Source organism: Arvicola amphibius, chromosome 6 (assembly GCF_903992535.2).
Source record: "Arvicola amphibius chromosome 6, mArvAmp1.2, whole genome shotgun sequence".
NCBI classification, from domain to species: domain Eukaryota; kingdom Metazoa; phylum Chordata; class Mammalia; order Rodentia; family Cricetidae; genus Arvicola; species Arvicola amphibius.
The window spans coordinates 1665485-1678806 of NC_052052.2; the positions used below are offsets into that span (position 1 = coordinate 1665485).

The 13322-nt window shown below is 50.4% G+C and overlaps 1 protein-coding gene across 1 annotated transcript; it reads left to right on the forward strand.

The window, feature by feature from the left end:
- The first annotated feature begins 4590 nt into the window (after nucleotides 1-4590).
- Actrt2 (actin related protein T2) lies at nucleotides 4591-5724 on the forward strand. Its single transcript, XM_038335589.1, has one exon. It carries the CDS (start codon nucleotides 4591-4593, stop codon nucleotides 5722-5724), a length of 1134 nt encoding a protein of 377 aa, XP_038191517.1.
- The last annotated feature ends 7598 nt before the right edge of the window (nucleotides 5725-13322 follow it).

Consider the following 13322-nt stretch of genomic DNA (forward strand, 5'->3'; position numbering starts at 1 on the left):
GGTGGATGGGTGGGTGGGTGGGTGGGTGGATGGGTGGGTGGGTGGATGGGTGGGTGGGTGGAAGGATGGAAGGATGGATGGGTGGGTGAGTAGACAGATGCATGCATGAGTGGGTGGGATAGATGGGTACATGAAATGATGGGTGAATGAATGAGGGATGGATGAGCAGATGAAAGGGTAGATGGGTAGGTAAGCAGGTGGATTAAAGGATGGATAGGTGGATGACGGATGGATGGCTAGATGGGTAGGTGAGTGGGAAAGCAAATGGAAGGGTTGGTGGGTAGACAGGAATATGGGCAGATGGGTAAGTGCATAGACGATGCTAGTTGCATCTCTGAGACTCAGTTGCTAGGGTACATTCTCTGAGTCTGGGGCCATTTGGGAGTACCCAGAGCACAAAGTGGGAAAGTAGCCTTCTGTGGAGTTGTGTATAGCCCAAGACCCCTCAGACACCACAGATCATACAATGACAGTGTGCACCCTGCCATCTGAAGGGCCACCCTGCTCCTTTAGGCTGCTGACATGTGGACCAGTCCCTCTGCAAGAGGATCTGGCCACCAGATGTTAGGTTGGCACTAATGTGCACAGTCTGGTGGTCACTAATTGGGCTCTGGGCACTAGAGATAGATGGAACCACAGATAATTATGATGATGATGATGGTGGTGGTGGTGGTGGTGGTGAGGAGGAGGAGGAGGAGGAGAAGGAGGAGGAAGAGGAGGAGGAGGAAGAGGAGGAGGAGCAGGATAAGACTGGTAGGCCTGTCCCAGGGCTGGCGACCCAGGCACTTCAGGACAGGCTGGTGGGAAGGCAGGGGTGGTGGGCAGCTACATGGCTATCCACCTCCATGTGAATACCCAGCACTTTCCCAGGCATCCCATGACCTGTCCACCTCCCACCACGACCTTAAAATAGGAAGTGGGGTCACATGGGAGCAGGAGAAGATGGCCGGCACTACACACAGTAGAGCAGAAACAAGGGTGTGTTTGCTGGATGGAAAGAGAACAGTGGCCCTCCAGGGTGTGCACTGGTGAGGGGGATGGTGTTACAGCCAGTTTGTCCATAAACTTGTTCAAGCGATTTATGAGGCTTGGCTGGCTTAGGGTAGGGGCAACAAACCCAGGCAGCTTCTAATTGAAGCCGGGAGAGGAGAGATTCCGTGTTAATGGCAAACACACCCTCACTGTGGCTGCCCCCTGAAACTGCACTGCTAGCCAGCCACCAAATGTTTCTTTCTTACTGGTAACACATACTTGCAGTGAGAAGAATCATCGAAGGTCGCAGCCACGCTAAGGTGCACACGGTACTTCCGAGACATACCGACCCTGGGACTCAGGATTCTAAAGAGGGCTGAGGAGGTTCCCAGCACCTGAGAAGCACATGGAATTTCTGCCCTGGGGCAGCCCCAAACCAGCCCAACATCACGTTCAGAGGCTATGGCTCATAAACCTACCCATTTTTATTTCCAATGGCCATGTGGTTACTCGAGGGGATGCCCTTGTGTCCTCCATGGCAGGCTCTTCAGAACACCCCTAATTCCTTGTCTTTCACCCAGTTAGGCACTGGTGTTGGGATAGAGTGTTTGCTGAGCACGTACCATGCTCTGGGTTGGGCCATGCCCTCTCTGGACTCCAAAATAAAACCCAGGAAAAATGATCAGTCAGCCAGGCTCCAGCATCCAGGAATCCCATGTGGTGCCTGACAAAGGTCTACTCCTGGCTAAGAGACACTGTCCCATGTGAACAAAATAATGCTGTTTCCTGGACCACTCAGATGGGTGTGTGGAACCCTGGCAGCCACAGCTGACCTGGGGCAGAGAGGCAGGTGATGGCATCATACCAAGGGTGATACCCCTCCTAGGTTCAGCAGCAAGACATATAAGAAAAGGGACTGGACATACTCAGATGGAGATCCCGAGGCTTCTTCCTGGCCATTCTATCCTCAGCTGTTCACTCCAGGCTACAGACTGACTTTCTCAAAAGCAGGGGACTGAGGGGACAGAGAGTGACCTAGAGGGTTGTAGGTGACAAGGTGGTAGCCTGAGAACACCCTGAGACACTCCGAGATTGTCCTCTGGTCTCCACAGGTACCCACCCACAAGTGCATGCACATATATACTTGTACCTATCCACTATTTACTCATCCACCTGCATGTGTGCAAATACAAGTGCACACTCGGCGGATCGGAGGATGAGATTACTCATAGGCATGCGTGTGCGCGCGCACAGGTGCACTCACGGTGGATCAGATGAGAGAACTGAGAGAGCTGGGAACCCAACTCAGAGATGGAGGAGGAAGTCATGTCTGGGGAGGGGACAAGGCTAGGCTGTCTGTCTATACTTGTGTAAGCATCAGCTGGCCCCTTGGCCACTGAGATCACGTGCTGTTGTCTTAGCAGGGTGCCTGGGAGCCTCAGCACGCCATGACACCCGCATGAAAGGAAGTAGTTCAAACTGTCCCTCCTGTACTGTCTCCCAGGTTAGCCCACGGCCACTGAGATACACCCATGTCACTGTCCAAGATCCCTCTGCCCCACCACAGACCACGTTCACACCCAGAAAGCTTTGCCACTCGTCTGGTTTAGTTGGAAAGACACGGCAGCACCGGAGAGATGAACACATGGGGTTTTTGTGACGTAAGCAGGATGGAACCCCAGGTGGCATCCTTCCACCCCCACCCCCACAGCAGCCAGGTAGCAGTATAGTTCTCAAAATGTGGAACTTTAAGTCTTGGCGATCCAGCAACAAAAGCAAACAAGTAGATTACACAGAGTTGGGTTTAGGTAGAGGACATGGTCAGTCCAACAGTCACGGCCACGGGGGCCTTTACAAGGTCAAGAATTCCTGGCTGGGCACAGGGCAGAGAGGGCCTTGCATAGGCAGGACATACTATTGCTGAATAGGCCCATTATCTTCCTGGGGCAATATGGCACTCACAGCATGCAGGGCATCTTCACCAAGGTGTTCTCAACCCCTGACAGGGACCTTGTCTGAGGACTTCGAGATCTGGCTTTGCAACTTCTGTGGGAGCCTCCTGTTCTGGAGCCTGGGCATCTATCAGGGGCCTGACCTAGGCATTGTAGAACATGAATGGCCATAGGGCCTATGCTTATGCCTGACCTGGGTCCCTGGCCTGCTGTGGGTGGCTATGCATCTCGTGGTCTGGGTAGGTATAGGGCAGAGATGGTTATAAGCCGCCATAGAGATGCTGCCCATGGCAAACATGGCTTAGCAAAGAGTAAAGATCTCTCTCTGCTCTACCCCAGCCTCCGTTCTGTGTTTGTTTCCCCTAGGGGTCCTTTGAGGCAAAGCCTCTAGTGACCACCACATTTTTGACACCCCCTGCAAGGCTCAGTGACACAGGGAAAGCTGCATTTTCAGTACACGTCCACACCGCTAACTCTTATCAGCCTATCTACTGCACATCTTCATGTGAACCCTCAGCCCACTCACTCTGTCCACATGTCTACACCATGTGTCTCAATGGCACAGCCTTGTGATAGAGTAATGCCTGCTGAAATATCTGCAGGGTCACTAGGGCATAGAGGGTGCTCTGGGTATAAAGACCCCAGGCTCTAGGAAGGGTGTGGCACCAGGAAGGGATGCTCTGACAGAACTTTCTGGATGGAGGAGGCATCTGGCTTACCTGTGCCTTTGCGCATGGTGGAGGGGAACAGCCAGATGAAGCCACCTTTCCGAGGCCCTCCCTATCATCAGGGGACAGGGAAGTTGTGCCTGGGGTCAAACCTCTTTTATTTTTCTCCTGAGTCGAGTGTCAGGTCTCAGAGCCAGCATGAGCTTGTGTGTGTGTCTCTGAGGCCTCAGCAGGTGGCTTCCAGCTTCCTTCCCAGTCTTGTTCTGTAGTGAGCCCCCTTCAATGTGTGCCTTTCCTAGACACACAGGTGTCCCCAACTCCAGAGGGGCCACCTCTGTGTGAGCTGATAATCAAATGAACTAGAGATGGCTCTTGGGCACCTTAGGGTGTAGAGAGAGAGATGAAGGCTCCTGACCTAGACTGGAACAGGGACAGGGAAGCAGAGTCAATTAGACAGAGTGAGGAGACATTCCTGAGCACTTCCCGGAAGACTACATATTCAAAAAGCAACGTTTTGAGAGTCTGCTAGACATTGTCCCTTGAGCCTGGGAAGCAAAGAGTCGCCTTCCTGTACAAGGCAGTGCCCTCAGGCTGCCTCGTTCTGAAATGAGGCCTCTTGTGTGAGATTCCCCAGGCCTCTCAACCTCACCCAGGACACTCTCTGTTTTTCTTACCCTTCATGGTATACAGGGGTTCAGAGCCCCACCAAAGGCTCTGACCCTCACTGAGGACAATTGTTACTTCATCTGGATTGTTACATATCGGTCAAGCACCCTTGAAAAGGCCTTGTGGGTCAAGGCCACCTGAGAGGAGTTCAGGTCACCAAGGATGATGGAGGGTTCCTGGGCACTGGGGTCAGTCTGCTAGCTGTGCCTGGGAGACCTCTGGGAACCCTGGAATCCTGGGAGCGTCCAGGGAAACCTATTGTGACACGAACTGCCCCGAGAAGGCTCATCTGCCTCTACCTTGGCGTCGCTCAGAAGGGTTTGATTGCAGACATGTTTAACCCACAGGCTCTAGATTTTCCTGCCGTGATTTTTGACAATGGATCTGGGCTCTGTAAGGCAGGACTGTCTGGGGAGATTGGGCCCCGTCATGTCACCAGCTCCATTGTGGGGTACCCGAAGTTCAAGATGCCCTCAATGGGAGCCAATCAGAAGAAGTATTTTGTTGGAGAGGAAGCCCTCTACAAACAGGAAGCCCTGCGCCTGCATTCCCCCATCGAGCGGGGTCTGGTCACAAGCTGGGATGATATGGAGAAGCTCTGGAGACATCTCTTCGAATGGGAACTGGGTGTGAAGCCCAGTGAACGACCAGTGCTCATGACGGAGCCCTCCCTGAACCCGAGGGAGAATAGGGAGAAGACGGCGGAGATGATGTTTGAGACTTTCGAAGTGCCTGCCTTCTATCTCTCAGACCAGGCCGTGCTGGCGCTCTATGCCTCTGCCTGTGTCACAGGTCTGGTGGTGGACAGCGGGGATGGGGTCACCTGCACTGTCCCTGTCTTTGAGGGTTACTCCTTGCCTCATGCAGTCAGCAAACTTTACGTGGCTGGCAGAGACATCACGGAGCTCCTTACCCGGCTCCTCCTGGCCAGCAGGAGGGCCTTTCCATGCCCACTGGAGAAGGCTCTGGTAGATGACATCAAAGAGAAACTATGCTACGTGGCCCTGGAGCCTGAGGAGGAACTCTCTCGGCGGGAGGAAGACGTCTTGAGGGAGTACAAACTGCCCGATGGGAATGTCATCTACATCGGAGACCAGCTGTACCAGGCTCCTGAGGTCCTGTTCTCTCCAGACCACCTGGGCACCCATGGCCCAGGGCTGGCACAGATGGCATCCAACAGCATAGCCAAGTGTGATGCTGATATACAGAGGACCCTCTACGGGGAGATTGTCCTGTCAGGGGGCTCCACGCTGTTTCAGGGGCTGGATGACAGGCTCCTGAGGGAGCTGGAGCAGCTGGCTTCCAAGGGAGTCCCCATCAAGATCACAGCACCCCCTGATCGCTGGTTCTCCACGTGGATCGGAGCCTCCATTGTCACCTCTTTGAGCAGCTTTAAGCAGATGTGGATCACCGCTGTAGACTTCAAGGAGTTTGGGGCATCTGTGGTCCAGAGACGGTGCTTCTGAAGGAGTCCGTGCTCCCAGTAGCCACGGTGTCCCTTGTGAGGGACACCCATGGGAAGTGAGCATGCTCACGGCTTTAGCACCATTTTCAATAAAAGATGAATGGTCAAGCACTGGGCTTGCCAAGTTCGGTTCATTCTCTGAGGTCGCAGAGTTGCTTTGAGTGCAAGTGAGTGTGCACAGTCATGCATAGGTGTGTTCACTTGTGGGTGGGTGCCTGTGTGTGGCCTCGGGTATCCTTCCTCAGGAGCGGCCTTGTGTAGCAATAGGATGTTAGGCTCTTTGGATTCTTTTGGGAGGGCCCACCACCCAGCACACACACAGAGTCTTATTATTCCTAAGTGTCCAGTCTTAGCTTGGCTTGTTTCTTGCCCATTTTTTTTAACTTATAATATCCCATCTACCCTTTGGCCGCTGTGTTTTTCCCATTCTCTTAGGTCTTTAAATCTATACTGTGGTTTGCTGTGCAGCTCGGTGGCTGCCCCTGATGTCCCCCTGCTCCTCCAGCTCCTACTCCAAACCCCTTCTTCCAGTTTTCTCTTCACATATTTTCTCTCTGCCTGCCAGCCCCGCCTGTCCTTTCTCCTGCCTCGCTATTGGCTGTTCAGAGCTTTATTAGATCATAGGTGTTCGAGACAAAGTATCACATCTTCACAGAATTAAGCAAATGCCACATAAACAAAAGTAACACACCTTAAAACAATGTTCCCAACATCCTTGCTTTTTTTCCTTCTTTTATTGATTTTTTTTAAGATTTATTTTACGAACCCACCACAGTTTCCCCTCCCTTCTCTTCTCCCCTTCCCTCCCCTACCACCCTACTCACCCCATCCTCAGGAAGGGTAAGGCCTCCCATGGGAGTCAACAAAGCATGGTATATCAAGTTGAGGCAGGACCAAGCTCTTCCCCCCTGCATCAAGGCTGAGCAAAGCATCCCACCATAGGGAATAGGTTCCAAAAAGCCAGATCATGTACCAGGGACAGATTCTGATCCCACTACTAGGGGCCCCATTAACATACAACGGTCACCCACATACAGAGGGCCTAGGTTAGTGTCATGCAGGCTCCCTAGCTGTTGGTCTACAGTACATGTGTAGTGATATATCATTTGTATTTTAGTAAATAAAGCTTGTCTGAAGATCAAAGAGTAAAACAGCCCCACTGGTCAGTCTTACAGACCAGGCAGTGGTGACACACACCTTAACCCCAGTAGCCACACTAGTTTGTCACAGAAACTGGGCAGTAGTGGTGCACGCCTTTAATCCCAGCCCCATGGAGGAATAGAGGATGGGAGGAGACAGCTCTCAGACATAGTCTCATTCTGAGATTCCTGGAGGCAGAATCGCCATTTTGGACTGAGGTAGAGGTAAGAGCAAGTGGCTCTCTGTGTTGCTTTTCTGACCTTCAGGTTAAAGCCCAATATCTGTCTCTGGGTTTTTATTAATTGTGCTACAATTTGTGAGCTCCCATGAATGCAGATCGGCTGTCTCTGTAGGTTTCCCTGTCAGGATCCTGACTCACCTTGCTCATATAATCCCTCTGCCCTCTTTTCAACCGGACTCCCGGAGTTCTGCCCAGTGTTTGGCTGTGGGTCTCTGCATCTGCTTCCATCTGGGTGGAGGTTCTATGATGACAATTAGGGTAGTCACCAATCTGATTACAGAAGGCCAACTCAGGCACCTTCCCCACTATTGCTAGGAGTCTTAGCTGGGGTCACCCTTGTGGTTTCCTGGAAGTTTCCCTGGCATCAGGTTTTCCCCAACCCTACCATGGCCCCCTCTATCCAGGTATCTCTTTCATTGCTCTCCCTCTCCATCCCTCCCCAACTTGGTCATTCTGACACCTCATGTTCCCATCCTTCATCCCCGCTCCTCTTCCCCCCTCCCTCAACCTGCCGTTTACCCAGGAGATCTCATCTATTTTCCCTTTTGAGGGCGACCCATGCGTTCCCTCTCTGGGGCTGTGAATTGTAGCCTGGTTATCCTTTGTTTTACATCTAATATCCACTTTTGAGTAAGTACATACTGTGTGTGTCTTTCCGTGTCTGGGTTACCTCATTCGTTTTTTTTTTTTCCCTTAGTTTCATCCATTTGCCGGCAAATTTCATGATGTCATTTTTTTAACCGCTGAGTAATACTCCACTGTGTAAGTTTACCGCATTTCCTTTATCCATTCTTCGGTTGAGGAGCATCTAGGTTGTTTCCAGGTTCTGGCTATTATGAATAATGCTGCTATGAACATGCTAACCTTTATTTCTGAGACAAGAGTCTCTCCTTGGGACCTGGTGCTGGCCAATTAGGCTAGGCTGGCCGGCCAGGGGTTCTCCTGTTTCTGCCTCTCCAAGGCTATGTGGCAAGTTCTTTACCAACTAAGCCATCTCTCTATGCCCCTAGCAGAATCATTCTCAACTTTGTGGCAGTTCTATCCACACCCCTCGCCCCTATCCTTTCTTTTGAGAGAGCCCTGGTGCTGACCAGCTGCAGAGGCCAAAGGCTCTATTCAGAGAGCTTGGGGATGCATCTCAAAGGTGCCAGGTAGGAGACTGTTGAGAGCTTGTCAACAGTCAGTGGGAGGCTGAGAAGCAGGTCTAAATGCCACTCGTCCTGAAGGAGGTCCTTGCTGGGCAGGGCAGGGTTGTCCAGAGGCCCGGTAGCAGCACAGTGTGGAGCCTCCATCCTCTGCCGGGGATGGTGACCATAACTGTGGGAGCAGATAACAGCAGTTTAGGGCTCCCCACACCTCCATGGGTGACTGTGGTTTGTTTTCATGTTCAAGGATGTTTATAGCATCATCATTTGGAGGGAAAATACTGGAAACAAAGTTAACGGCCGGCAGTAAAGTAATGGCTGGATAGCTGAAGTATGAAGGGAATTCCACATGCATTTGGTGACCTTCTCCCAAAACATAATTGGCAGAGAAATGGAAAATACAGAGGAATCCTATGATCCCCACCCTTCCTGCTTCTGGGTGTGAATGTGTATTGCAGGCATGTGTTCATGTGTGCAGTTATATACATGCATGAGGAAGCCAGAAGTCAGTCCTGGGTATCAGACCACCCACTCTGCACGTTGAAGCAGTCGCTCATGGATCGGCCTGGAGCTCACTGCTTAGGCTATACAGGCTGGCCGTCAAGACCCAGAAATAATCTTGTGTCTGCCTCCATAGTACTGGGGTCATAATGCTCACCTCCATGTCTGACTTTTTTTAAAGTATTATTTCAGATTTATTTTATACGTGTGAGTGTTTTACTCGCATGTATGATGAGCATCACGTCTGTGCCCGAGGCAGGAGAAGTTCAGAAGAGGGTGCCAGAGCCCCCTGGAACTGGAGTTATGGATAGTTGTGAGACACCAACGTTGTGTCAAAGCTTTTCCTATGGGGATGCTACAGACAGTTCTATTCACCTAGAAAGGGATCCCACAACAGACCAAAATATTTATCCCTCCAAGGTCCAACTTGGTGAGCCATGAGTTTTATTTGGGTTGCTTACAGAAATATGGGTGAGGGGTTATTTACAGGAGCAGAAATGACTCAAAGACAGCTACATCATTAAAGCCCACCCCAGCATGAGTGACAGATCACAAGAGCTGGCAGCCTGGAGCGCACAGCACAGCCTGTAGGCAGCTCAGTAGGTTAGGTAGTGTCCTTTCCAAGTGACTCAGTTGAGCTGTCTGGCCTTGGGAATCTTCTTTGCAAGATGTCTCTCAGCAGTCTTTGCTTCTTCCTCTGGCAGGGAGGAGCTTAGTGAGTTTGGTCAGATTCAGGAACTTCCTGTGGCCATTTTGAGTTGTTTACATCCCTGCAGTACAAACTATTTCAATCTCCAGGAAACTGCTACACAACTGTGTTGATGCTGGGAATTGAACCCATATCCTCTGGAAGGGTAGGTAGTTGGTGCTCTTAACTGTAGAGACATCTCTCTGGTTCCTCTGTGCCTTTTTATGTGAGTAGTGGGGATTAAATTTGAGTTCTCATACTTGTGTATAAATAACTTTACTGACTAGACTATCTTCAAAGTAACCTCAATAGGCTACCCCACTCCTTTGAAAAAAGCACTTGTCTCCAAAATATACAAAGGACATAAGAAACTTGACATCAAAAGAACAAATAGTTCAATAAAAAATTGGGTATAGAACTAAACAGAAAACTCTCAACAGATGAATCTCAAAGGGCTGAAAGACACTTAAGAAAATGCTCAGCATCCTTAACCATCAGAGAAATGCAAATCAAAATAACTCTGAGATTCCATTTTACACTTGTCAGAATGGCCAAAACCAAGAACACTGATGACAGCTTATGCTGGAGAGAATGTGGGGTAAAGGGAACACTCCTGCATTGCTGATGGGAGTGCAAACTTGTACAGCTGATTTGGAAATCAGTATGGTGATTTCTCAGAAAATTAGGAAACAATCTACCTCAAGATCCAGCAATATCACTGTTGGGTATATACCTAAAGGACACTCAATCATACACAAGGATATGTGCTTAACTATGTTCATAGTAGCATTATTTGTGATAGCCAGAACCTGGACAATAACCTAGATGCCCCTCAACCAAAGAATGAATAAAGAAAATGTGGTACATTTACACAAAGGAGTACTATTCAGAGGTAAAAAAAATGAAATCTTGAAATTTGCAGGCAAATGGATAGATCTAGAAAAAAACATTGAATGAGGTGATCCAGACCCAGAAAGACAAATATAATATGTACTCACTCATAAGTGGCTTTTAGACATAAAGCAAAACAACAACAATAACAACAAAAACCCTATAGTCCACAACCCCAGAGAACCTAGACAACAAAGAGGACCTAAGAGAGACATACATGGATCTACATAGGAAGGTGAAAGATACAAGATCTCCTGAGTAAATTGGGAGCGTGGACGTCACAGGAGAGGGTAGAAAGAGAGAGGCGAGGAAGGAAGTAGAGCAGACAAAAATACATAGCGCAATATAAACAATAAAACTGTAGTGTTCTCCCAGACATAGTAAACTAATGCTCCTTTGTACACGTGTGGTGATATGTTGCTTGTAATCTAACAAATAAAGCTTGTCTGAGGATCAGAGTGCAGAGGAAACCATTAGTTAGCCGTAGAGGCCAGGCAGTGGTGAGAGCTACAAACGTTTTCATCTGTCTAAAAGAGAAACAGAGCTCACACAAGGTGATCTCAGCATTTGGGGTCCTCTAATCCCAGCACTAGGCAGGTGGAGACAGGAGTGATATGGATGAGCAGAGAGAGGACTATAAGGTGGGAGGAGAAAGGAGCTCAGTGCAGTCTGGGGATGCAGTCTGTAGATGCAGTCTGGGGAGGCATTCTGAGGATACAGTCTAAGGATTCAGTCTGGAGATGCGGTCTGAGGATACAGTCTGGAGATGCGGTCTGAGGATTCAGTCTGGAGATGCAGTCTGGGGATACAGTCTGAGGATACAGTCTGGGGATGCAGTCTGGGGATACAGTCTGGGGATGCAGTCTGAGGATGCAGTCTGGGGATGCAGTCTGAGGATTCGTAGACAGGATCGCCCCTTCAATCTGAGCACTGGTAGAGGTAAGCCCTCTCTAGTGGCTGACTGCTCTGCTTTTCTGATCTTCAGAATTAACCCCTATAGCTGACTCTGGGTTTTAATTATTAGGAACAATTTAGAATTCATGCCACATACATGTGTCATTCAATATAGTAATCGACGGTTCTCATGCATAAGCCTTAAGTCAGACGAGCTGATACTCCATGCACAGACAGGAGGGATGGCCATATTTGGAATGAGAGGAGGGTGTTCCATGTGTGGACAACATCTAGTGCCCTATATTCTGCAGTGTGTTCTGCCTTGGGGCTTGACTGAAGCACCTTCAGATCTCAGCTGCTCCTCTAGAGGACAGCTCAGGATTGGGGAACTCCCAGTAGCAGGTGCCCTGAATGACTCAGAGGCCCAGACTCATGCTCAAGATGAGGCACAATTGAAACAAGAATCTGACCAAGGTGTCTTCCATTCACCATAAACCTTGACCCATTGCACAGCACAGCCACCACCTGAATATCACAGAGTGTTGAGTTATTGTCTCGAGCAGCGTTAGGTTGCTAAGGTTGCTGGCTTTGCCTCTGCCACCTCTGAGGTACCCTGAAATCCCAGCACCCAATTCAGGTTCAGAAGGAGATGGAGACAGGGCTGGTGCCCCTGACATCTCATCAAGGTAGGGCTGGGGTGCAGGACTGCAGGTGCAGTTGATAACCAGTGGGCAAGCAAGAATGCTTCAGGAGGACACAGCCACACAGGTAGAGATCAAAGCCTATGGCCACCAGAAGCTACACCAGGCAGAAGGATCCTTCCCAGAGCCCCCAGAAGGAACAAACCAGGTTTGACCTCAGACTTCAACATTCTCATGGGTGAGGAAATTCTCATTTGTGAATCTGCCTGGTTGGGGTCCTTTGCCATGGTAGCTAGGATGGCTCACCGGTTGCTCTTCCCCCAGAACTGTCCTCCACCTGGGGGACTTCATCCTCCCAGGATACACATGCTGAGAAGCCCGGCCCATGCACTCATCCACTCCTCCCTCATCCTTCATTCATTCACTTCCTCTGATCCATGAATCCACATCTCACTCATCCACTCATGCCTCATTTCCAGCTTCATCTCACAGGCAGCAGAGGAAGCCCACAGTTCAAGGAATGGATGTGTCAGCTGTGGGCCCCAGGAAGCAGAAGAGAAGATGGGGAGAAGGGAGTTGGGAGGCCAGTCAGAGAGGCTGGCTGACCGTGCAGGTGACAGAATAAGCCCCGGGAAGGGCAGAGCAGGAATTCCATGTCCCTTAGTTGATCTTCAGCTCTTTCCTGTGTAGCGCTGGTGCTGGGGGTGGAGGTGGTGTTCAGACTCTGCACACCTGTGAGGACCAGATGCTGTCCAGATGTGTGCTGTGAGAACCAAAGAGCTCCAGGTGTGAATTTCTTCTGGCCCTGAGCCTTGGCCTCCTACAAAGTTTTAATATCCCAATGGGATGTTCCCAGGGGCAGGAGAGCTGTGTGTGAGGAAGAGATGGTGTGCCCACCAGGGGCTTAGCCACCACTTGTCACACACAGGGTATGAGTTTGAGCAGCCAGTTACTCTGTCCTTCTCTGGAACCAGCAAGAGACGGGGTTCTAATGATTCCTATTGAGCCACGGGTAGGGTAGGGAGAGCCTCGGGCTCCGCGTGCACACATGTACCTTTCCACGGCTCCTTTTTCTCCAGGGCTGGGCAGGACTCTGCGGACTTCTAGGCTCCCAGTCCTTTGTGCTAGCCCAGAAGTCCTGTCCTGTCCGAAACACACAGTTCATCCAATTCCTCATGAGGGAGCTGCTTAAGAGCTCAGCCTGGAGCTTGACAATCCAACAGAGACAATCAGAGTAGCATGGCTGGGAAGCCAGGCCGTCCTGAGGGTCCAGCATACATGTGGCGGCCAGGACCTCTCCCCAGGGCTGTCCCTTCTAGATAACCTTGCTGACTCCATGCTGTCTCAGAGGTGGCTTCCATTCTTTCTAAGATGTAAGAAACAGCTATCCCCAGGTGTCCTTGGCTGCAGGAGGAACCATGGCTCTGGGGCAGGCACTTTCCATTCCTCTCTTTGATG

Bases quoted from the DNA above. Each gene is read 5' to 3' on its own strand.
- Actrt2 (XM_038335589.1), top strand. From the start codon at position 4,591: ATGTTTAACCCACAGGCTCTAGATTTTCCTGCCGTGATTTTTGACAAT.